The 26,599-nt window shown below is 37.9% G+C and overlaps 1 protein-coding gene across 1 annotated transcript in view; it reads left to right on the top strand.

The window, feature by feature from the left end:
- Positions 1-1,099: 1,099 nt before the first annotated feature.
- The window catches only part of LOC144632659 (uncharacterized), a 72,787-nt gene continuing 47,287 nt past the window's right edge, over positions 1,100-26,599 (top strand). The window contains 31 exon segments of the mRNA XM_078491382.1: positions 1,100-1,159; positions 5,254-5,364; positions 7,081-7,209; positions 7,481-7,737; positions 8,063-8,186; positions 8,884-9,015; positions 9,323-9,576; positions 10,169-10,283; positions 11,127-11,252; positions 12,163-12,422; positions 13,154-13,244; positions 13,411-13,800; positions 14,547-14,975; positions 15,759-16,029; positions 16,031-16,124; positions 16,126-16,236; positions 16,238-16,412; positions 18,107-18,499; positions 18,898-19,007; positions 19,299-19,587; positions 19,870-20,063; positions 20,551-20,717; positions 21,212-21,384; positions 21,832-21,912; positions 22,152-22,327; positions 22,899-22,971; positions 23,226-23,336; positions 24,064-24,320; positions 24,518-24,626; positions 25,032-25,253; positions 25,814-25,927. Of these exon segments, the coding sequence (XP_078347508.1) occupies positions 1,141-1,159; positions 5,254-5,364; positions 7,081-7,209; positions 7,481-7,737; positions 8,063-8,186; positions 8,884-9,015; positions 9,323-9,576; positions 10,169-10,283; positions 11,127-11,252; positions 12,163-12,422; positions 13,154-13,244; positions 13,411-13,800; positions 14,547-14,975; positions 15,759-16,029; positions 16,031-16,124; positions 16,126-16,236; positions 16,238-16,412; positions 18,107-18,499; positions 18,898-19,007; positions 19,299-19,587; positions 19,870-20,063; positions 20,551-20,717; positions 21,212-21,384; positions 21,832-21,912; positions 22,152-22,327; positions 22,899-22,971; positions 23,226-23,336; positions 24,064-24,320; positions 24,518-24,626; positions 25,032-25,253; positions 25,814-25,927 (5,557 nt within the window). The 5' untranslated portion in view covers positions 1,100-1,140.

The following is a 26,599-nucleotide window of genomic DNA, read 5'->3' as shown; positions in this document are numbered from 1 at the left end:
GAACACTGCTTATTTTCTTTGATAAAGACGATTTACACGTTTCCGTTAATGGGGATGTTTCCTTAAAACGTTATTTTTTTTATTTTACATAAATTAATCCATATTTCAAAGTTGCTTTACAAGCCGTCCTGCTAATAGAAATGATAACAAATAATAAATAAAAACTTGTACAAGAAACAACCACAGGTATACTCAGAAAAAAAAAATTCTGAGCACCATATGAAACTCGAACTCACGACCCTCCGGAGTCCGTTCTCCAGAACGGATGCTCTAACTACTGAGCTACTGGAGACTCGATGTCGTGCAAGGGTAGTTCCTCTGGTTTAGACGTACGAACCGCGTAACTGCGAGATGCCACTATTATCATTTTTTTCTGACTTTTTCGACAAATTGACTATCAGAATTCTTCTTGCTGCTAAGAAAATGTTTTAAAGTTGAGTCAACTGTAAAAAAAAATTCCTAAAATGATTTGGTATAATTCGTTATAAATGACCTGAAAACGGCAGTCGTGTAAAATGCGCTCAGAAATCCGCTCGAGGTCATTTATGTAATTGGCTTCCTGTTCTGAAGTCGTTTTGACGTTTTAAAGTGTGGTGGCTAAAAGTTTATTGTGTGGCCAATATAACTGGCCTAAATAAAATCCAAGCGAAATGTACAAAGTTGAAACTTTAAGAACCTGAACGCCACCCTGGCACTGATTCACATGTGAAATTAGAAAGTAATATATTTATATGGTGGTAATATTTTGCAACAGCATCTATTAGAGGGAATGTTACCTTAAAACATCATTTTAATTTGACATCAATTAATCTATATTTACCAAGTAGTTTTGAAAGCCAAGGTTCATTTCCTAACTAACCTACCCATACATTTCCATTTTAGTTTCATATTTTGTCATGACATAGTTACAGTTTAAGAACTCTTAAAGAACAGTTTTTCTATAGCCGTTTCGTGTGTTCTCAGTATTAAGCAAAGCGAGCTCGCGACTTCCGTTCGCGCTCGTTCCATCCGTATCGGTTTTTTAATTTGTTCGCTCCTGCGGCGGTTGCGCGAGCAACTAAAGGGTCCGTAAGCATACATCTTCGAAAACAGAAAGCCACAAATTGCATCGCAGAAGTTCACTTCAGAGGAAAAACCTGAATGCAAAACCTCCTGTACGGTAAGTCATGTATGTGACAGGATTTTACAATAAGATTAACCAGGTGATACAGCTGCTCGCGATTCCGTGCACCAAAACCAAGCGAGTGGAGGAATATTCTTCCTTCGTGATGAAGTGACTGATTCCGTTTTGGCAAAATTTAATAAAGGCCAACCGCAACTACAGGGATGCCTAAGATATATCTACAAACAAGATGAAAAAAGCTCGTTAATGTTAAAATTTCCTTCTTCTCTGAAGTAGCTTCCCACTTTTCATTTAACAACATTTTTAAATGTAGGAAACAACCTGTTACGTTGATGACTCAGGTTAAAATTTCGCGGCGTGGGCCATAAGAAGTGCGCGGCTTTGCGGTTTTTAGATGTTTCTCATGTTTCGGTAAAAAATTCAAGTCAAAAAGTTAAGAGTACTCGCCTTCGTTTATTCATTAAATTTCATGATGGGAAAATTCTACAGTAATTTGCAAATGGTAATTTCAGCAAATGATCGTGATCTTAGCAAACATACTACATTACTAGCCAAAAATTTCGGACGGTTAATTTACACACACTTTTTATCTTATTTCGGACAAATTTCGGACAGTGTCCTAAGACATAGATAAAGTAAAATTACCCCTACAAAACACGAATTACTTGAGGCTGAAACATCATCTGTGAAAATTATAGTTGTACTGCACCCTCAAGGTTTTACAGATACACTGACGCGAAAATAACACAAATACTATCATTCAATCGGCAGTGTCTGAACTACAGCTCACTCCATAAAGGAAACTAAAAGCTTTGCAACTCAAAGTCGGTTAATGATCTGCTTGAAGATCTTCAAAAACATCCTCTGGTTCTAATTCCGTGGTCACGGCCTCCACTATACCTCAAAGCTCCTCCATGTCACATCGGGTTTGTTTGTGTATTTAAAAGCTAAACGGTACTATAGTTCGGATGCTTAAAAAATTCGGACACGTTTTCGTGCGATTTTTTTTTGCAAGTAATTTAGTAATAAATTGTTTCTTTCTAAACGAAACACGCTGGCGTTTGAGGAAACTAAAACATTCATGGCGGGTACCTAGAGCAAAGCATGCTCGCAGGCAATATTTTTATTTCAATGCCGGCGCCTGGAAAACCTCTGATGAAACCTGCTGTGTGGACGTAGCCTGCGGGCAGGCGTTTTTTTCTCCTAGTTGGCAAAAAAAGTATAAAACCTTTGTTGGAAGTTGAGAAAAAGTTTTTAACACCACTTCTAGCCTGAATGTGAGGTGGCAGTAATAACGTCGCCGCAAATCCAGCTGTTTAGTTTATATAATTGTGTTAACATTTTTTTTTTGTCATGTAAGTTTATTATGCATTTATCTTGCCATAGTTACTGAGAGAATCCCATTTTGCTGCTTGGTTTACTTGGTGTCGCCCCGACTACCCGCTCCTGGCTCTCACAGGATGTGGAATCGTATAGCGGTCGTCACAACTTCCATTCTCGTCGGAAGCCGAGAGACTCACACCTTAGTCTTACTACTACTAATTTCTTACCTACTAATTACTACTTACTAATTACTACTAATTTCGCGGAATAATTCGGAAGCCGAACTTGCGAGTATTAATTTTCACAATTCCGTGAAAAATTAGAGCAAAAGTGTATTAAATTTCGCGATTTTGTCAGTGTTTTATGGATCAGTCGACAAAGACTAAGGAACTACTGGAAGTATCAAAGGTCTGGCTCAATGAAACTGCAAGGAGCCTGTAAACGGAAACTTTTGTGACTGTACTAAAGAGCCTTTGGCCAATTTACATGCTAAAATAAACAGTATTCAGGCAAAGGGCGCTTGCTAGTTGAAAACAAGACTGAAATATATCTTAAAGATAAGTAGCTAGTTGCAGTTCCAAACATTTAAACTTTAATTGTTTCGATGTATAATATGGTATGAAATTTCGCGTGTTTAACTTTCGCGCAATGTTTTTATCGCGCATATTAAATTTCGCGATTATTTTGAAAAAGAGAAAACCGCGAGAATAACTGCTCGCGAAAATTAGTGGGAATAATATATAAGGTAGTTTAGACAGCTCCTTGTTATCCAATACCGTGCTGATAACATGTAATGACTTATTAATTTTGTTTATAGCACCGGTCCTAGTTAGGCTTATGATTTAAATTTTGCAAATTATTTTTAGTTTGCAAATAAAATGAATATTTCACAATACTGCTTTCAAAAGTGTCTATAGTAGGTGCCTCAGGAGAAAAACAGAACAAAAAATAACAATAATTAAAAAAGAAACATGCCGTTTTGCAGGATTATAGCTGGCCAAAAGCGTTACCAAAATTTATTTGAACTTGAGGATAATTATGAATTTAATCTAGCTGAAAAAGCCATGTTTTGACTGACATGGCTACAATTAACGCAATCTTGTCAAACAACTGCCAGTCTTTTTCTCCTCTAAATGTACGTAAACAATAGAGACGTCGCCACAAATAGCAGCTGTTTAAGTACAGCTACGCTAAGTAAAGAGGCCTTCGCACGAAAAACTATAGTTGACAAACTCATGTTGGCAAACTCAAGTTGGTGTGTGTGAACGACAACATTTGGCAAAGAAGTTGGGAAACTGTTTGTGAGAATATATGGACAAGTTACATTTGTCGCCAACAGTTGACTTGTTTTCCGTTGTTGCGTCGTTCACACGCATCAACTCCACTTGGGTTTGCCAACAGAGTTCCTTCTCTGAGGTATAATTGTTTTTATATCATCCATTTGTGTAAACTCTTATCTATGCAAGCCGCTAATAATATGTTTCAAAAGTTTCATTTTTCACTTTTGGTTTCCTCTAGGCGACACTTATAGGAGATAGAAGCGCAATATGTATCCACGACATGTAGTCGTATCCATGACAGTCGGAAATTCATTATTCATTTTTTATTGGTGATAAGACTTCGATGGCCTTAAGTTAAAAACTTAAATATTCAATACTTTATTTCTATTTTAAGGCAGTATTCAATATTTATTACTTCATATGCCTGTAAACTAGATGATTAGCTTAATAAACGAAGATATGTAATCATAACAAACGACAGCTACCCTGTTGTTAAAATTCTGGCAATTTTAACCTTGACTTTCTCACGTCACAGGGGGAAACATTTTATCTTATATCACTGCTATTTTATGTTCTGCCGAAAACACATAGTCCTGCATACGTTCCATGGATTATCACGACTATGTCCCAATTAATAGCAGTAGAGTAGGAAAAGTCTTAGTCGCGTCATGCTTAGGGGTATTTAAAAAAAAATATATTTAAAAAAAAAAATTTTTTTGGAGGAAAAAAAAAAAAAAAAAATAAAAAAAAAAAATACTATTTTTTTTAGAAAAAATAAACCATATTTGGGTGGGTATGGGTGGGAGGAAAAAAAAAATTTTTAAATTTTTTTCCGCCCGTCTAAAAAAAATATATATTTATATACGTAAATTAATTTCTATCCCCAAAATAAAGATATATATTCCTTTTAGATGTTTAAAAAAAATATTTAGTTAGGGTTACGTTGCCTACAAATAAATTCAGAAAAAATAAGAACAAAAATCTGCGAAATCCCCGTGACATAGTCCCTTTAAGAAACCGGAGTCGTTATGCGCTGGTATATATAGAGGAGTCGCGTCGAGGTGCTTGGAATGTTTCCCAATATCTTCACATAGGTGCAGCCCAGCTGCGTTTCTGTATGTCTTTGAGTCTTGCTTATACCTCACGTCGTTTTAATGTTTTGGTGCATATTGATTTTGCGACAAGCATGCGTGTGACATAAATTAAAACGAATGCCCACCGGGTGGCCATGTATAGCTTAAACTGCATCAGACACTATTTGGTCAGTTGACACATTTCGACCGGCTTGACGTAAATGGGGAACATTTACGCTTCCTGTTGTAAATCGATAAAAGCTGTTGCAGGTTCTTCCAGTTGGACTTCAGTTCCAATGAGGAACTCTTAAAACTCGAAGAAAATTTCAACATCATCCTTTGGTAGAACCATTTTGAGCGCCACGGTTGAAATTGATCGCAGTTGTAAATGCTTACTTCGTAATCGGCAGCAGGGAAATTAAAAATACTATTTCTATTTTCTCTTTATTTTCAGATAGTGCATTACACGCATGGAATATGATGGTATTTCGTCAAGAAATGTATTTGTTATTTCTAGCGTACGGATTTCTTGCAATAAAAGGTGGCCTGTCGCAAGACCCTACCGGTAAGTTTTATCTTTCTCTGATAATAGATTCGCAAGCTAATTAACAATTTTTGTGTAAAATTAATAACAAAGCTCACACGGGAATCGTTTAAGTTGTAAAATTCCTCGATGTTTAGTTGTTTCAATTCGTTTTTCCTTTAAAAATCGTGTCAATGAATTTTTTAGAATTATCATCATCCATTTTCCTCCAAGGCTTTGCTTCTGTTGGCTTGGTTAGTCAAAAATTGTTTCAGTTATTGAGCGGCAACATGGGGATAAACCAATGAATTGTAATTAGCCGCCTAAATAAAAAATAACTAATTTTACTTGAATCTAACAGAATAACCTGGCATTCTTCCAATCTCTACGGGAAGAAAAGGAATTATCAGTACTGGTGGATAGATACAATTTTTCCTTTCAATATCATTAAAATTCGCAGTTATTTGTTATCAGCCTAAAAAATAAATAGAAGAAGAAATTTCATTTGAAGCTATCAAAAACATCAAGGTTTTGTAAACAATATTCACTAAACTTTTATCAAAACTAGGAGAGTGATTTCGTCGGTTTGGCTTTTTTTAGTGAAATAAACAGACTGGATGAAAAATCGCTAATTAAATTTCGAGGAAGCGTTCGCATTTGTAAACAGGCGTCACAGCTTAAAATATTAGATACAGTAATTTGTTGGCTAAGAAAATGTTTCGGATTGATATTAGTAGAATCGGTTCCACGTTCGCCCTTCTTTTGAAACAAATTCACAATGATACTTGGTTTGTAAAATAGCTTTTGTTTCTTTACAACCTGCTTATCATAAACGGCTCACAGTTAACCAAATTCTTACCTACTGGTTCGTAAATATTTAAATAGAAACATGAATATTTGTCGATTTTCATAGTTTCTTTAATTCATCGAAACGGGTTTTGCGTTTGCAGTGGTTTGCTATGAGCTTGACTCACCACGAAGTCTCGCGCTTTCCCAGTTTCAACTTGGTCCCATTAGTAAAAAAATAACATGCCAAGATTCCAGATTTTTTTCTCTCTAGATAATGAAAATTCATTCTTGCAACAGTTCTCATAACGCATTGCGTAAGTCAACTTTATTCGCCCATAATAAAAGTACAATCATTTCATTCAGTAGTTTACAATGGCAGGAGATCCTAGCAAGCTCAACTGAGCTTCTCAAGGAGAGGATCCCCAATTACGTACTAGTCTTCCAAAGAAGTCAAACCGTATGTTCTATTCCGTGCGACCGGTAATATTAATGTTGCGGTACAATATCCTAATATTAGTTGGCAACTTGCTCGAGCAACTTACAAATTCAATTCACATTTGCTTCCGGTTAAACTAAAATACTGACTACTTTTGTGTGGAACAGGGGGAAGGTTATTGCCATATGGACATTTTTTTTGTAATCAACAGTCTGTGAGAGGAACCGCGTTTCAACTTGCTGGGCAATTTTCCCAGTTTAATTGGTAACATATGGCACGTTCAGTCAAGCGGAAATTGGCAAGTTGCTCGAGTCATTTTCAATCATTTTCCATCAAGTTACTTGAGCACATTGTCAAGTAATAGTGGAACACGACGCCACAAAATTGCAAATGTGCGTAAAAGGGCATTCATTTTGACTGTAAAGCAGTCTGAGGTGATAAACGTGTGCCAACAATATTTACTGAGCCAACACAATTACAAATTTAAATGAATAAAAATTTTAATTCATGGGTTTCCATCTTCGTTTTGTTAGGAAACTGTAGTTTTGATGAGAACACACTTTGCAGCTGGTCTGATGACAAACATACCGACCATTTTGATTGGCGGATTTGGCAAGGAAGTACTCCTAGCATTAACACGGGACCGACTAGCGACCACTCAGGTAGAAAATCATAAATTACTTCCTTAATGCCACTTCTTTCTCCTTTCATCTTCTTTTTTGTAGCACATTTACCGTGTTTATATTTCGTGGCAATAAGATAGACACGGAGAGAGAAAAAAGATGATATTTTTTTTCGATATTCATCAAATAAATAAAGCTCATACATTGTATATTCTAGCGCAGTTTTTTGCAGACACTGTAAGGTGAAATCATGTTAGACATTTCAGTGTCCCCCGCTAATAAATTAAAATGGTACAACAACTTCCTGTAGGAAATGGCTCATATATCTACATTGAGACTTCTCAGCCGCGTAAATATAACGAGAAGGCCAGGCTTAACAGCCCTTGGATGAGAGGCGCACAGCGGATGACGTTTTTCTACTCCATGTACGGCAGCAATGTTGAGTCTCTGTCTGTATATGTTAGAATCAATGGCAGTGAACATAGGATATGGAGTCGCTATGGAAACCACTTGTCAAACAACTGGACTAAGGGCTGCGTGGCTATAAACTACAGTGGGACCTACCAGGTACAGACGTCTTATGGTTAATTTTGTAGAAGTGTTGAATTATAATCTAAATTTACAGTACTAAATAATAGTAGTAAATCTTTTACTATACGTATACAACTGATTGAAGAAACGTTGACCCATGAAAAGCATAAGCCATAAGCGATGCGACCCAAATGTTTACTGGAAATGGGAAAATAGTAATCCTCGTCTGTGATAAAAATTAATCAACATTTCTTTAATTTAGTGTATATAAACGAAATGGTAACGTGTTGAAAGCTTCAGTATATCAATTTATTTCAATATTTAAACATTTTAATACATCTCATCGATTTATTTACTTCAGGTTACAATCGAGGGTGTGGCAGGCGTCACATATGAATCAAATATCGCCGTTGATGACTTTAATTTCAGCACGAACCTAACATGTGTCTCTGTTGGCAAACCCACGCCACCTGAAACATTCAGAGGTAACGTTATACATGCTGAAAGATACGAGTAGTTTTGCTTCGTGATACTTTCTTCAGCACTCGCACTGTAGACTTTCTACAACACTCACAGGGTGAGTAAGTTACTGTAGTTGATCCTAAAGAAGCCTTGTAACTCATACAGTCATCTTGAATGGAGGTTAACGAAAGTGTTAGGAAAGACGTGCTTTCTGTCACGATAATTTGAGTGTAGGAGGGGGAGAAAGGGTAGATTTTCTCGGAAACTGCTCAGCTGTTTGTTTTTTATATGGAGATTTTATTATGAGCGAATTCCCAAAACAGCAAGGATGACTGTGATTCACTTTCGTTGGGACAGAGAGGGGCAGTAACTTAAGTTTTTTTTTTCCGATTATTGTAATGGAAGTGATAGAAAAAAACGACTACGCATATTGCAGTTTTGCATTATAGTTAAATTCACGGATCTGTTCTGCACTCTGTACTAAACACAATCCTGATTGCTATTAGAATATTGGCATCATTGGCACTTGAACATGATGAAGAATAATTAGAATGTGTTGTTAAGTATATTTTGCATGGGCGTCTGGTCGTAACTCGCCCCGTAAGAGGCCTGCTACTAGCAAGTAGTACATGTGAGTAAAGAGCTCACTGTTCCTATGAAGAACTTTCAATTCATAGACTGTTTTCAGTCTTAATCACATTTTGTAATTTGTAATTCCAGTGAACTGTACCTTTGATGAAGGCTACTGTGGATGGCGTAACCTGATAACACCGCCCAATGACGAAATTACTTGGTACCGTAAGACATCTGGAAATTCAAGCCAAGGATCTGGGCCAAGTGGGGATCACACTGGTAATAATAAGAACAATTTAAAGCAGGGGGCTTAAATTGGTGGGCCGGGGCGGGGGGAGCAACTGTTGCAAAAACTACGATCTCATTCATAAACTAAAAAACCTTTAAGATTTCATCGCAGGTCACAGGATTTGCGAACTGCATCCTTTCCGACCTACAGGCAGTTATCCCCCCCCCCCAAAAAAAAAAAAAAACAAAAAAACAAACAAACAAACAATGGTACACGGTGTTTGTGCATTCAGTGCTAGCCATTGCATTCCATATGCTAATGTTTTAACAGCATTAATCACATTTTGTACCATCACAGGAGATGGATTTTACATTTACATTGAGGCATCGAATACGACCCAAGTGTCTGCACATCTATTGAGTCCGCTCATCCGGGGACCAAAATGTCTCCGTTTCTATTACCACATGTATGGACTTGATTTAGGAAACCTTAATGTGTCACTTCACCTTCGAGAACAACCAGGTGCTTACTTGATGCTGCAAAAGACAGGAGAACACGATGATCAGTGGATAAAGGCTAGCGTCGATATCGGCTACACCGGAGAATGTCAGGTAGGGAGGGAACAAGGGGCGCATTTCAAGGAGCCATTTGACGTTATATTTACTCAAGTCATTCTAGCTATATCCAAATTTAAATAATAAAATTAAATAGAGGAAAACTTTGGTATAACATTTTAATTATAGAGGGGCCGGGAAACGTTGATAATAAATCAAAAAGGAAGAAGTTGGCTGAGTTTGGAAAGATTTTAATACGATTGATTAGTACAAATTTTTAACTTTAGGCTTACTTTTTCAAGGCGTGCCATAAATTATATTTTGTGAGGTGTATCATTCCAAAAATGTCAGTTTCTTAATGGTCGGGAGACAAACATCAATCTCTGGAGGACATCTTAACAATTTTAACATGTAGCAAAATTATTCAACGAAAGCAACGATTATATACATTTTAAGGCAAAAATCAGAATAATTTGCCATTTCGCGGGCAAAACTCGCTGATATTTTGGTGAATAGTCAATGATGAAAAAATTAATCAGATTGGCGAATTTGTCATTAAGTACAAGAAGTCTTACGGTCACTTATAACTTTAAGAGTTATAAGTCTCACAAACTTAACGCTAAATAAAAAAAAATTGTTTCCGTTTCAGGTTTCCTTTCAAGCAACAATTGGCAGAAACCATACAGGGGTTATAGCTGTAGATGACGTCATGTTAACTAATGGGCTTTGTGAAGACGAAAGTGAACCTCAAAACAATTTACAAGGTATCAATCTCACGTCTTTCTTTAATAAACACGGCACTTTTTCAAAGTCTGTGTAATATGGGGTTGTTTATAATGAGGAATGAAGAATATTGAAAAATCATGCTTCGACATCAATTTGTTGGTGGTACGATGTTGGCTGTTGGTTTTTTTTCAGTTTCATATTAGAAGTTTCTGTTTGTAAGTTAAGCCCACCTCTTTATAATTGAATATTTTAAAAACTATTCCATGAGATACCGTTGGATACGAAGTGATAAATAACGAACCAGTCGCATAACAATAAGTTGGTTATAACAATCTCGTATCCAACAAGGGTGAATGGATAATTGTTGTATTAAAGGAGCTGCGTCACGGACAACGCATCTTGAAAAAGGTGGCAATTATTGTTCGTAATCCGTCTTAATCGTCGTCAGTCCAAATTAAACCATCCTTGGTTATTTTCGTCATTACTACTCCTTTGTTGTTTTTCTATATTATAAATTACGATCTTTAGGTTTCCTTCAATTTGAAAGTAATCAGAAAAATGACTTTTATTGTTGTTTCCTATCCTTTTTCATTTTAGCCTGGTTTTCACTAGCGGCGCAAGCACAAGCTCGAGCACAAACGCAAGCACGCGAACAGGATGAAAAAATGGCCCCTGTGCTTGTGCTTGACGCAAGTTCAAGCATAAGCACGAAAATTCAATGTGTTTGTGCTTTTGCTTGCGTCGAGGCCGTATTCACGGTGAAATAATTGTTTTTATCCTTACTCTTGTGCTTGTGCTTGCGTCGCTAGTGGAAACTAGGCTTTTACGTTTACTCTCCATCAACTTAAGTTTACTTTACTTTATATCTTTCATTTTTCAAGGGAATTGCAACTTTGATGCCAACTTTTGCTTCTGGAGGAACGACCCTATGCTCAGTTTCGAATGGACACTTCTAAGATACAGCACTCCAAGCTGGTACACTGGGCCAAGCTCTGATCATACATCAGGTGACGTCTAGTTTAACGATGTGATGCGTGATACCCGCTAAAGTGGCAAGGTCTTGTCCCTTAAGCTTCAGGTTACTCCAGGCATACGGAAAGCACAGTAGCCTAATGGCTAGTGCGCCGGACTCCGGAACGAGTGATCCGAGTTCCAGCGCTGGCCAGGGACACCCCGTTGTGTTCTTTGCCAAGATACTTTACTCATACTTTACTCTCATAGTGCCTATCTCCTCTCAGATTTATAAATGGGTACCGGCGAATTCATGCTGGGGGTAACATTGCGATGGACTAGCATACCATTTAGGTGGTGGAGGGGTTTTCTACTCCTAGTCGCTTAATGCTACAGAAACCCGGGCGGGTATGCCTCCACTTGGCTCGACGCAGACTTTACCTCATCATTTCCAGGCATAGACACAGGCAAAGCTGGAATTAAATGGCTACGAATTAGTTCTCATTACATATCCAGTTTAATAAAATACTCATTTGTTAATCAAGACCGATATTTCCAGTAATGAAATCTTTTCTGGTCCAGGAAAGATCAGGGCACCCAACAACGAAACAATGACTATAACCACAACAAAAGATAGCGCGAAGAAGTGAAGGTGTGTGTGTGCGTGTGTGGAAGAGGACGAGAGATGAAAACAAAATTCTTTGCTTAGTGAGCAACAGAAATGAAATTCTGAAAATTAGTTAAACGCTCCACACGTACATCACACTGAGAGGGAGGGTCACATTATATTTTTGTCCTCCATGACCCCTAACTAAGCAAGTAACCTGGATATATGTGGTCACGCAATAATCGTTTAACAGGAGAGGGGAACTAAATCAGAGGGAACTTTAATGAAACCTTATAAAGTCCACTGTGTTTAGCAATTGTGTTACTAAAGTAATACGGTATACCTTTTTTCCCATCAAGGAAGCGGTATGTACGCTTATATTGAAACTAGTAGTCCACGAAAACCGGGAGACACTGCGCGACTTGCCAGTCCATGGATGCGGGGACCGCAGTGTATGACGTTTTACTACCACATGTATGGCGCCACCATGGGTTGCATAGTTATTTATACAAGAAGCCATGCTACAAACAAGTTAAAACCGGTTTGGCTGAGGTCTGAAGAACGGGGAGACTACTGGATACAAGGGGAAATAAGCATCAACGAAACTAAAAGCTATCAAGTAAGTTGTGAAATGTTTGTTTGTAGTGTTTGATAACAAAATAATGTGTTATGGCCTTAGTTTCAACAACACTTGTAGATTTCCACTATCAGTATATACTAAAACAGTGGATAGCGTTTTTGGAACGCGCTGATTGGCTACTCAAACTCCAAATATCCTTTGCTATATATAGCTAGTCACCTCCGAGCAACTCGTGCTCGAAAATGGTAATCTTTGATAGGAATATAGTAGTCAAAAATCATCATTTGGGGTACATTATTTCACTGTTTTAGTATATATACGTCAGTAGTTAGTGGGAGATATATCCACCACTAGCCACCTCTATTTAACAATTAGATTACGAGCCCGAGTTTTCTATGAGCAAATAGTCGACGAGGCGCAGCCGAGTTGACTATCGCTCATAGAAAACGAGGGCGAGTAGTCTAATTGTTTTAGTAGAAACTCCAAAGGATTTCTGTCCAAAACCTACAATATTGTGCACTTTGAAGACAAAAATCAAGAATATTTACCGCTTAAAAAGCTACGCGCGCGCGACTGTTTTCTATCGGCGAATAGAAAACAGTGGGAGAACCAATCAGATTCGCGGATTTCCAATAGAACACAGCTGAGTTTCTACTAATTCGGTATATTAATTATCCAATCAGAAAATGTTCTCGTGTTGGCTTGCGCTGTAAGGATACATGTTTAAAAGTAATGAATGACGTTATTTCCGTGTTTTGTTCCTTTTCTAGATTATTATCGATGGAGTTAGAGGCAGCAGCTATCAAGGTGATGCAGCGTTGGACGACATTTCGTTTCAAAGAGGAACTTGCCGACGAATAGGTATTTGTAGCCTATATACATCTATTTCAGGGCAGCGAATCTTTAGTCCATGACCACCTTCACCAAACCGAAGAATACTTTTACCAAAGTGCTAACAATGTGTCAACCAACTTAACACTTCCTTGGTGTTTTTAAATTTTGACTTTCTCGAATCTTTCATTTGCAGACGAAACAACCTACTATGTGTCCTCTTATAAGGGTAAAGACTTCCGAATATCCACTCAGCCCGCTGAACACGATCTCTACACCGAAGAGTTCCGATTCACTCTCGAGCATCCACGAGCAAATCCAAAAGAGACAGCATACTTTATCTACGCTAAAGCTACTAGTGAACACAGTTTTGTAACGTCAAACTTGAATCCTTCTAACTATGAAAACTTTCCCCTCGACGTCGTTGTTCTGAATAACGAGAGTGTAGGACACAATTCCAGGAAGATTTATTTGATTGACAGTAGTAATGATGGACAGATGATTAGCCTGGATGATCACGAAAATGTGACTTGTTGCAAGGGAAAAGTGGATTTTTCTTTTTATGCTCATAATGTTACTGAATCAGGTAAATTTGTTACTGGGTTCTGTAGCGATCTTTATACTCACTGTTTGAGTGCATAAAATTATTTATAAATTAGAAAAAATACCTTATAAAAATTAAGAGGTAACAGTAAGTTAAGTGGATTGTAAAGTTTGAGAAGTATCGAAATGAGTTAAAAAAAGTCGCAATTTTTATTTCTTACCGGGTCGGTTTTGTTTTAGCCATGAATTTAAAGGAGTCATGTCATCTTGAAAAATTGAGCCTAAAGATATTACGTTTTTTTAATACCACCCCATCTTCTTATTTCTTATCAATTTTTTGAACTCTTTGGTGTTTCTCTTCCTTGGTAAACCGAACAACAGTTGAAGCTCTCGTAGGGGACCACCTCGCGATTTCGGAAAGTGGTCGGAACTAGAACTGGTCGTTTACGAGAATGTGCTCCTGTAAGACAATAGAAGCTGGCCGATTACCAGAGCATTTTGCATTTCAACAAAAAGCTTTCTAACTCAGTCTCAGGATAACACTATTTCTCCGGTTTTGTTATCCGGTTTGGTGGCAGTTTTCTACATTACAATAACATTACACGGCCCCCGTTGTCCGTCTTGCGCTGGGGGTCACCCTGTTAATATCGATTATTATTAGCATGGTGACGGAGCTCCATTGTTGGTAATTTCCGTCTAATTAAGATGAAAAAAAAAATTCCGAAATATTTATCTAGGTCTGACATGCCGTCTAGGCCAGATTAATATCATAAAGTATCTTGTTTGCAGGTAATCGTTTAATTTCCGGCTGCGAGCCCGGTTGGTACAAAGCCGGAAAGTCGTGTTATTTGTTCTCTTTCCAATCAAGTCGGCAATGGAAATACGCGCGAAGCTTCTGCCACAAATTGAATGCCGAACTTGCTGTTGCACATGACGAGGTCACATTGCAAGCTCTAGCCCGACATAGGAGAGAAATCAAGTTCGAAGACCGCGATTTGTTCCTTGGGTCACAAAGCAGCGCGTCACACTGGTTGTGGTTAGATGGGGAAGAGGCTTCGACTACAAATGATCTGTGGGGTCCCAAAGAACCGAGTGGAGACGGAAAATGCGGGTCTTTTTTGCACGCCCGATCGAATCCAAGCTGGGATGGGTATGGATGGCGGTGGAATGATTTACCATGTGACACCAAACTCGGTTACATCTGTGAACAACCTCTTGGTATGTCTTGTGTCTTGTGATAATTATAATGTCTTCAAGAAACTAGGTTCTTCAATCTTATCATCATTTATGGTTGGCGCTTTATTTGGCAGTCTGTTTTTTATACTGTCAAATTGATTACCGTTATTTCTGTTATGTTGTTATCAATTTTTATGCAATTTAAAGACTAGTTCGTTTGTTAGATGGGAATTTAATGATTATGCACCAATATGGAAGTAGAATAGTGCTATACTGCTGAGCTCTAAACTGGAGGCAGCGTGGCCGAGTGGTTAGGGCGACTATCTTGATATCTAGACGTCCCAAGTACAAGTCCCACTCTTACCATTTGATGGAGTTGTTTCTCGGTAAACCCTAGGTCAACTCTTCGGTCATGCTTGTAAACAGCAAACTGGTCTGCCTCTCGCCATTTGGGATTCTTAAGCTCGTCAGTTAAGTTTGTTTGAAATATTTTGTTTCGGGGTTTCAGTTTTAAGTGGCATGCCTGAGAACTATCTTGGTGTGCCTAAGTGCATTGACCACTATAAACAGCATTTACATTTTTAATAACATTTATACTGCATATCACACGATGATTTTTTCGTTGTAAAACCTAAAACAAGAGGTTCGAGTTTTGGTTAGATTCCTTTCAGATTATTAAAAAAAAACGTCTAGCAAGAATGAGCACTTTTTAAATTCTTAATTCCATTTGCTCACAGTTGACCAATCTAGGGAGAGTGAACAGTTTTTGTATTGACTTTGAGTAAATCCCCGTTATTCCTTTACTTACGTTGTTTTTATTCCAAGCTGTTCCTCTGCCCATTGCTCTTTTTTCGCTGAGTGGCACCAATGGAACTGTGGATATGAGTCCAAATGGAGCCACAAATACTGTGTCAAGTAACATCACATTTGCACCAGGTCCTTTTGGAAATCCAAATGGCTCCTTCTTCTTTAGCGGTGATGAAGGCAGCTATATAGAACTAAACAACACTGGAGCACTTGACACTCGGTTCTCGATCAGTGTTTTCGCATGGGTACATCTTCGCAAATCTAGCGGCCCCATTTACAAGCATGAAGCCCGAGTATTATGGCTTCTCGTTGCGGGTATCCCATTCAACACTGGGCATTAAAGTAAGATACATGGAAGGAAAGACTCTGAAAGGCTTTTGGCTGATATAAGACGAACGTTCTAAAAGCGGACGCCTGGAACTTTATTGGAACCACGTACGACTACCACACAGGGTTTGCGACAATTTTTGTCAATAATAAAATCGTCATGCAGAAGGGTTGTGAAAGCAAAGATGGAACTTGCAACGGCTTCCAATGTTAGAGTTGGAGCTATGAGCAAAAATAATTCAGTGAATTTGTACTTTCGCGGTAGGATCTCCTGCTTACAAGTTTATGATCAGGCATTGTCGGTGGATCAAATCATCAAGGTTAAAACAATGTGCAAACAGACCAGTAAGTATGCTTATATTATGGACAGTTAATGCTTGTATTACAGAATTTTAGTTCTTTAGCTTAACTAATCGATCAGTGATTGAAGTGTACATTGAAATATCGACTCAAGGATGCACACAAACAAGAGCTCTTAGAGCTTAACCGCTGGTTCCGCCGGCGGGCCCCCTCCCTCCCCTCTAACTTGCGTCATTATGGTTGACTGTCCATCCAAAATTAAACATTTTTCTTATATGCTAATTCAATAATCCACATCCTATCCGAAAATCAATCCAGTGGTGATTGATTACCGTGTAAAGATTGGTAACCGGCAATGGAATATTGAGCATAATTAAAAATTGGCACTAAATTTTTTCTACTATTCCCGGACATACGTCCTTCAAGGGCATAGACATTTCCTCTGCTCAAAAATAACGCTATCGAATTAAATCTATAAGAGATACTTCTTAGAGCATTGCGTGATCCATCTCCCAAATCCGCTGGCATTCATTCTTGTCTTCATATTCCAAATGGTAGCGCAGCTTCGTGACTCATGTCCGATATACTATTACATCTACACATTAAATCCCGCTAATGCTCCTTCAAGACAATACGCTAACATGCAGCAACATTTACCTACCTCGCCAGCCTGCGAGGGGATAGTCTGTCAAAAAAAACTCTAGAGCTTAAACTCCCCCCCAGCCCCTCTCTCCCATCTCTTCATCCCCCCCCCACCAACAACCCGCACTTTCTCCCTACCAGCTCCCATCCATCAATTAAGATCTCTTCACCCAATTCTCTCTCGCTCATATTTTCTTCTATACGAAACTGAGACTTATTACTATGGACTTCAGCCGGATCCCCCGCGACGCTGAACTTTTTCACAGGTCCAGCAACATACCGATCGGCATGTCTATTTTCCTTCATAGACGCTATACTCGCAGTAAAAAAAGAGAGATTTGAGGTAGATGATTAATAGCTTTAAAATTACATGACTCGGTGGCTAGCCGATCGAAAGTGAAATGTCATGTCAGCGCATTCTTTGAATCAACGTATGGTATTTATTTCAGATTTTGCCGCTAATAGATTTTCTTTACATAATTTTATTTTTGGTCGCTTCAAAATCGGACATCTACGCTAACATGCTTATCACCAAAGCATTTAAATTTATTAGTGTGTTTTCTGCTTTTAACCTTGCGTGACAGCCTGGTCGAGCGGGGGCATCAGTCTGGTCACTGAGGGACGTCAGAGCGACTGCGCAGCGCAGTAAAATAAGGACGTGCAGAGGAAGAACTGCGCGCGCAGTTAAATGGTTATTGCATACTCAATCCACAGTTTTTTCAAATTCTTATTCAAATAACTGTCTGTGAACTGTTTAATATAGCACAGCAGCTAGAAAGAGACTCAGGGTAGGCAAAAGCAAACCTACTTGTTTGATTGAATACATTTTACAGTTGAATCCCGATACTGAACTCAAACCTTCAAGGGAAATCGAAAACGGTCCGAACTATCGGGGGTTCGAGTTAGCGAGGGTAAAATTAGTAAGAAAACGACCTGAAGGGGAATCGAAAAAGGTTCAAGTTAGCGGGTGGTTCGAGTTACTGAGGGTTGTAGTCATCGGGGTTTAACTGTAGTTAGAAAGGCCCGAAGCCTACAAGTAAGGCCATAGAAATAGAGAATATAGATATAGATTACATCCTTTTACTTGTTTTACGCAGGACCTTTGGCGTGTAAATCCAACTTTTTCCCTTTCCATGGAGGCTGCTTCTCCGTAAATACCAATAATGTCAAAAGTTGGCAACAAGCATTGGAACGGTGCAATCGTGAAGGAGGCACCTTGGCTAAGATAAAGCGGGAAGGTTTGAGATATGCATTTTCCAACATGCTAGAAGGAATGACACCAAAACCCGACAACTTTTACTTTGGTCTGAAGTCTCGGGACGGTTGGATGTGGATTGATGGCAGCCTGTTGAATGACTCTTTGTGGATGCCGGGGTATCCTACCCGTAATCAACAATCCCTAACCTGTGCTGTTTTGGCCGCTGGTTCGTCCGGGATAAAGAACGTTAACTGTGGGTTAGAGTTAAACATTTTGTGCGAGAAAAAATCCGGTAAGTTGCAATGGTATAATATATTGTACTGGGTATAATGGTTCCTTCGAAATGAAAGGGCCATTTTTGAGGCAGGCCGTTTTGCATTTGTTTTAAAATGTCACGTGAGGCTTGGTGGAAAATCGAATATTAAAATGAGTTTTACCACACATTCATTGAAAGAAAAATCTTGCACCAAGCCTTAAAAAGTTATCAGAGATGGTCTGTTTTTTTCTTTCTTTAAATCTTGCTTTCTTTTAGTTTCATGATTGTGTAAAACAGAGAACACCAACGAAAAGTAAACAACCAAACAAATTTAAACTGAAAACAGCAAAAAACAGTCTAGAGTACTTAACGCCAGTAAACGCAAATGTTTTTGCTTATAAATTAACGCTCATTGTCTTCTTTTTATCATACAGTAGATTCATTGACGCACGGTAGTGCGACACAAAGTTCAAGTGCTCTGTTGCCGTTTGATTCCTTCATAGCCATTGATAGTTCTTACACCACTTGCTTTCGTTCTAAAAAGGTAAGAAAAAATCAGAATGAAACTGTCACTTGCCATAATATCTATAAACATCGTGGTTGTTTTCTCTGGATAATCAATCGAGGCTGGTCTACCCTTTCCCCTTTCTTTTTTTCTTCTTCTGTGGAGTATGTGTATTCGTGCAAGTGGATTTTCGTTCTTTCCTGACAAAGAACTTTGTTAAACTTGTAAAACATAAAACGATTAAAACTAATTTACTATACAAATTTGCGTGTGTTTTTTTTGAGTTTGTTTTTGCATAATTGCTTGTCATTTTGTTTCATTTTTAATTAGGAGACTAACCCTTGGTGGCAAGTCACCCTTGGAAAACAATTGTATGTAGAATCTGTTGAAATCAACGATAAAATCGATTGCTGTCCTCGTGACATTGGCAGGATCAACATTACTGTTTCTACCAGTCAAACCGGTTTAGACCCAACTTGTACAGGGTCACTGCAGTATGGGAAAACACAGGGCTACAAAGTACAATGTTCTCCACCAGCGCGCGGTAGTTACGTAACAGTGACGCTGATTGGAGATAATGTCACGCTAGTTCTCTGCCACGTTGTCGTGAGAACAATTGGTAAGTTACACGTATTAGCACCTCCGTACTGTAATGGACTGCGAAAACCTTCCTAACTCGTGCAGCTTATGCGATTAAAAAAATCTATAATAAAAAAGAAGCGTAAAGAAAATAAAAAAAACGAATTTTATTTAGACAGGGTGTATAATGAAGCCAATCTACAAATTAATAAAAATCTAACATTCGATTGGTCAAACATAGACCAGGACTAGATTTTACAGGCTAAATTTAACGAATGTAAAAAAATTACTTGAAAGTTTTTTCACACTTTGTTTGTTGCAGAATTTTCTGGAGAGGCACACGGAGTTTTACGTGAAGGGTGGTATAATGTAAAATACGACAAGAACAAAGCAGCAACGATGCGTCAACATCCTGCGTTTAAAAATCCACCTGAAAGCCGAATCATTATGCCGGACTTCGATGCACCAGTCGATGTGGCAGAGAAATACGTTCAACGATTGACAAGCTATTTACAGGTAAAACATCTATAAGTGATGTGAAAAGTTTTTCGCGCAGTTTATTACGCCTTTACAGTAGTTCAATTTTCACCAGTCAGTTTAATTCTAAAAATACGACTATTTTATTGTTTGGAGTAAAGATTGCTTACAACAGAGTCACCTCCCCCTGTGTGAAAGGCCAAGAAAACCGTTCTTAGAAAATCCTTTCTTGCCCTCCAAGTTGTAGCTTACGTTAAAACGTGGTTTGGCGATTTGAAATTTAAATGTTGCTAATCTAACGCAGTCTGTGAATAACCAGTTTGCCATAGGGTAATTATTTTCTTATGTGACACAGAGGTGGTATTGTTTTAATTTATACGGGAAAATGAAAAAAAAAAAATAACTCGCCAAAACTCAAACGGAACTTAGCAAATTGCTCAACAACAAAAAATGGAATTGAAAGTTGCAAGTTTCTTCGAACAGTGTTAATCAATATTGAAAGAGTGAAAGTCATGTGTTTTTTTAGGTCCCTGAAAGAGGAAACTACACATTTTACCTGTCGTGTGATGATTGGTGTGAGTTATGGAAGCACGATGATGTTATTAAAGCGAAAGACCACAATGCTGAGGAGAGTGTAACAAAGGAACCTATCATTACCTTTAAAAAATGGACTGGTCATCAGCAGTGGAACAAGTGAGTGACACACATGTACATGTATGTGGAACGCCATTTACCTCTTTTCTATTGAATAAACGAATTAAAAAAAAAAAAAAAAAAAATAATTTAAAAAAAGGGAAAAAAAAAAAAAAAAAAAAAAAAAACCCCTGCCCCCCCCAAAAAAAAAAAAAAAAATTACCTCTGTAGGTTTTTGTTTGTTCAAATACAGTGTATTTTCTGGCTTGAAATTGTGTTTGCTAATGCAGAATTTCTTAAGATTTCGCTTCCTCGACCTTTTTCTATTTCGGTATTTTCGTTTTTTATTAACAGAAAACGTTAAATTTTGCTCCAAACTTCGTGGCAACAAAGCAAGCAAGTCGTCAAAATTCGTTTGGATCACTTTTCTACCATAAGTATCACTTCTGCACAATAAAAAAGAGTAACTTCGGTTAAGAGTTTTCATAGAGTTTGTCGTGCAGTATGCGAGCCTTTTTTTGTTTCTCCTTATTTTGAGTTCTTTCTCTTTGAAGGTACCCAGAACAAATGTCTCAACCAATTTTTCTTGACAAGTGTCGACTTTATAAAATGGAAGCTTTTATGAGAGAAATGAGTGGCGGCGACCACATTTCTGTGGGCATGCGCAAACCAAGTGGAGAATATGAACGTCCTATCACGGGAGCAAGACTTTTTTGGACTTATCCAGGTAACTTTCCTGGGTTGCTTTTTTACAACAGACTGTGTGAATTTGTTTCTAAAACTCAAAACTGTGTTCAGTGAATATATGGGCTGTTGTGTAAGCGATGTATTTTTACGAGGAAAAAAAGGAATGCATAAGCTACAAGTAATGTTAATTACTTTTGAAGAATTAAATGAAATTAACTCCAGTATTTACCTTCAAATCACTCAACTTGAAACAGTTCATTGACAATCGTTCGGATAATATATATATGATTTTAAAACGGTTTCAAGATGAAATACGCATTGCAATTCTTTAAAAGTGTCATAAAAATTCAAATATTGTAAAAAAAAACTTAGGAAATTGACAGTTTTGTTTCATAAATTCCAACTGTACACCAAGTAATATCTTTACTAGATAACCTTTACTTAGTACTGTTTGCAAAATCACCACCTTAATTTGAATTTTCAACAGGTACACACAGATTAGAGGTAACACTGCAGAATCACAAAACGGTACTATTTGGTGTCGTTGGTTTGCAGTTACGTATTTCAGGTTGGTTCCAAATTTTAAGAGGATTGGAATATAAGTTAAGTTATTTAAAAAGATCGGAAAAATTTAACTTCTGTTGCAAAATCTATAGCTTTACAGACTTAATAATATCGCATTTATAAACAGACACTGTAATCTTAAAAAGTGGTTTTCCATTTTGATTAATTAAAACAACCAACAATGAACAGACGTATTTGTCATAATTTTGAGACAGGAAGACCTTTGCTTTTCTTGTGAAACAGGTTTTTATCGGTTCTGTTGTGAGGGTGTACATTGCCCGGACTGCCCGTTGGAACTGAATATCTCAACCCTTGGACAAAATGTATCAGTGAATTCCGCACTTGACTTGTCTTGTGTGAACACATCATTCTCGGCTACTTTTAACACAGACAGCCAACCTGGAAATTTTACAATAAAGGTCAGTTGAACTCCTTAACCCAGCAATGATCTATCCATAACTTCTCATAACACTTTATAGCTAGGTAACTAGGTATGAGAACGAGAATTTGTGACTTGATCATTTAGAACACCATCTTGATTTTTCCTAACTTATTCGAAGGCGAGGTATGGTAAATATACGAAAAATGGTTTGAAGAATTCTCACACTGACAGTGGAATGAGTGGGTTGCTATACAAATTAAGGGCTTAGACGGTTTTTCCTCGTTACTATCTAGTCCACTTTTTAGCGCATCTCTCAAAAATGGGGCTTAGAAGTAAAATTCTATATTCAGTAAGAAATGCTGGAGAAATATCCAACACGTTCAATATTCAAAACTTCCCATTGAAGCTAAATTATCAGCAATTGTAAAATGCGTCATAAAGTTACATGGATGGAAATGTTGAAAGCTCTTGATCCGATCACACCGGTCAACCAGTAGCTACCAGTCAGCATAGGAGTGACACGGTTTTTAATTTTTCTTTTATAAAAACTTGAAGAAATATATATTCTGTTCAGTCATTGCAGACATTAACTTTGAATTCCTCAACAGGCCACTTGCTCATTTGTCGACAGCATAGAGCAAACTTTTAAAGAGAGGGTGTTGGGGCATGGTCGACTTCAAGGTAAACGCTTTTTCTTTCTGCTCTTTTCCGTTGGATCGCATGGAAAAGTTTATTTCAGAACAGTTCACGGTAGCCTGTATGGGCTCGCCTTGTTTAACCTGACACTTCTTCAGATAAGAATGAAAATTAGTGAATCGGCTTCTTAAAAAAACTGTTTAACTGTACTTTGTTGAGAAAGGTTTAATAATCAAGTACTATGTGACAAGTACAAAACAAACCCCTGTTGTTAGATGACCATTGTATTTTCTTTTCAGCCGCGGTACTAGAGGAATGTCATTTTGAATCTGGATATTGCGGCTGGACCAATCTTGGTGACAAAGACAAGTGGAAGTTCTCTTTGGAGAAAACATTCACTCAATATCCAGGTAGGTTGAATCATTAGAAAAAGAGAAAACTTTATATGGTGACGAAAATGGTTAATTTGCCTCATACGGGCACATGGTACGAAATACGCCTTGCTGGATGGCAAAAGAATGCGACAGCCTCCAAAACAAATCGACTTTAAATTAACCAATCAAAATTGACTTTTCTTTGTTTTGGGATGTCCCAGTGCGTTCATAATAATAAGCTTGCCATCCAGCAAAGCGAATTTTGTACCATGTGACTGTTTAGTGCAAAGGGCGCATTACTGGTGCCCCAGTGATTTTTGTGGCCCTTTAATAAACAAGAAAATATTTTAAGACAACAGAAGCTTGTTACAAATGCAAACTGGTGACAGGCTGACCGTTGCTAAAAATAAAGCTTCGAGAAGTTGAATTCGGGACCACCGAACACAAATCCATCTAGTGGCAGAGGGAGAATTCTAACCTAGGATCTCCGAATTACAAGTCTACCGCCCTAACAACTAAAATAAAGGTTAATTCGAATAAATATATTTTCATAACTGATGTTCAGAGCAATAAAAAGCAGACGAAATGTTTCAGAGAACGCCATATTTCGATCTTTGCAATCATCCATTGTCGGCAGGCGTGTTATGGTTTAATTCAATTTTTTACTGTAAACTATTACACTCCTTGGTTGTTCGAGAATTTTGTCCGAAGAATAATAATTTCAGATATAGTGTGACTAAGAAAACTGATCTATTTCTTTCAGGTCATTTTGCCTTTATTGATAACTCCTACAAAGCACGGTTGGAGAGTCCTTTGTTACCATGGAAACCATCTTATCAATCTGTTGGGTTGTGTTTACGATTTCGTTATCTCATGCTCACTAAATCAAAGTCAACTTTAAAGGTTTTCCTCACAGAAACTAAACGAGAAATGTCGGTGTCAGTATGGCACTTAGTCGGATACCACGGTAAAGAATGGTCAGCGGCTCAGGTGGCTTTGCCAGGCGCTGATGGAAGTCAGGTTTGTAAAATAAAAATGAAATGTGTTCGTTAATGATTAGACAGCAAGCGGCGAAGGTATAGTAATCGCCCTCTTTGTTCTGCCAACATGTGTCGCGTATTGTTTCGAAAGGCTTCATGCATTACATTCTTGTATGGTTGATAATATTTAATTATAAGCCCACGAAATACCTTTTACTCGTGTTCTTACTTCCGTAGATTATCTTTGAGGGAGAAGGCTTTCTCGATAACAAAATGAACATAGCGATCGATGACGTCACTGTAAAGACTGAGAGTTGTTCCTTGCGACCTTATTTTGCCGAACCAGGTAACTTGTTACTCCATAATCTTGTTTTTGATTATTGCTTAGCTCTCTTAATCAACTGGAGACACAAGGGTTTCCACATGAATTTTACTTTTTAAAATTTTTACCCCATTCGTTGTCTCTATTTTTGCAAAGAATCATTAAAGAATACGGATCTTTTCATCGAACACACTGTACAATGTCTAAAACGGGGAATAGAAAGCACCATTATTGTGACTGAACAATCCATAGAACTGTTGCTTGATAGGATACTAAACATGCTTTGTGATGGCGATGCAAAGTTGCTTAATAATCACAGTTCCAATGTCAACCTGTATGCCGATTAATTGGTCAGAGAATGTTTCAATAATCTTAATCTGGTTCTCGATTGTTTTTTGATAAAAATGACTGATTAGCTGAGTTTATTAGATTTCAGATGTAGTGATAAGCAGTTTACATGCAAAAATGGCGAATGCGTTAAGAAGAATCTGCGGTGTGATGGCGACTTTGCGTGTAAGGATAAATCAGACGAGGACAATTGTGAATGTCCTTCCAGCATGTTTAGTTGCCAGGGGGAAGGTTGTATCCTAGCAACCGCTGTGTGTGATGGCTCACCCGACTGCCCTAACGGAGATGACGAAAAAAATTGCCGTAAGTAGGCGTTTTTTAAACAATCGACGATTCTCGCGCACCTTTACGGCATGCCTTCTTTTTCACTGTTTTGGCCAAAGGGCACAGTGGCCTAATGGTTAGTACGCTGAACTCCGGATCGAAATGGTCCAGGCTTATTGCGTTGTGTTCTAGGGAAAGATGATTTACTCTCGTAGTGCCTATAAACGGCTACCAGCGGATCTAAATGCTCCGGGTATAATCCTGTAATGGAGTAAAATCCCATCCAGGGGGGAGTACAAACATTTTCTAGTCGCTTCATGCTTGAGCGTGGGCCTCATTGACAATTAAATGTAGACTCGAATACAGACATAACCCTGGCATTCTTACCTTAATTTAACACAGTGTTAGCCAGAAAAAATCGATAACTTGTTCAGTGTTTTTCTTACACTGGTAGTTAAGAGACGTCGTAATGCTAATGATTCGCTGCAATTTAATGTAGGATTCCAGGGCGCACATGTTTGTTAGCCGGTTTTATTATAAAATGTGATCATTTGTGTGTATTATATCTAGTTTGCTCATTGTTTAGAATTACTTTTCAGAAAATCCATGCCCTTCTAGCCATCAGTGCCTTGATGGATCTTGTATTTCCTGGTCAAATACATGTAGTCAAAAACCTTTCTGCGGTGACGGAACTAACACACCGTCTGTATGTGGTAAGTTAGAGCATAGCACAAAGAGCCGAAAACAGCCCTTCTAAAAATGAAATAGTTAGCATTGTTCCTGAATGTGTTAAAGGGGCAGTACCATGGGAATTTTGATGCATTTGTGGATACAACAGAACTTAAATTATGACTTTTAAGTCATAATTTAAGCTATTATGCTTCGCTCTTCACGTGCGCGCCTGACACCAAGGTGAAGATATTGTATTAGTAATCAAATGGTGACGAGTGAAATTACGCAATAATTTCACGCGCGTTTTGTCAAAATGCTTATAATTTCCCGAGCCTTTAGGCGAGGGAAATTATTAGCATTTTGACAAAATGCAAGTGAAATTATTTCCTAATTTCACGAGTATACCATTTGATTACATTTTAATATCATAGGTGACAAATTACTCTTGCAATCGTAGGTTTTTACTCGCTGGTATATTGCATCGCAAACTCTGAGCTTTGAAAAGTTGAAAGCATACACTTTGCTCAAGTTCGCAAGTTTTTGGGTCTTTGAAGAAAACCTTTTAGAGATTCCTTTTTGCTGTTGACAAAAAGTTTCAAAGATGAATCAACTGTCATTTATTTCTCACATTATGAGGTCTTATGACCGTAGTTCGTCTTGAATGAACTGAAAACGGTGCCCGTGTAAAACGCTCAAAAATCCGCTCGATGCCA

Source organism: Oculina patagonica, chromosome 1, assembly GCF_052425735.1.
Source record: "Oculina patagonica isolate OP01 chromosome 1, crgOcupat, whole genome shotgun sequence".
Classification (NCBI taxonomy): Eukaryota; Metazoa; Cnidaria; class Anthozoa; order Scleractinia; family Oculinidae; genus Oculina; species Oculina patagonica.
Note: the sequence above shows the minus strand (reverse complement) of the source record. Positions and strands in the feature narration are given on the sequence as shown.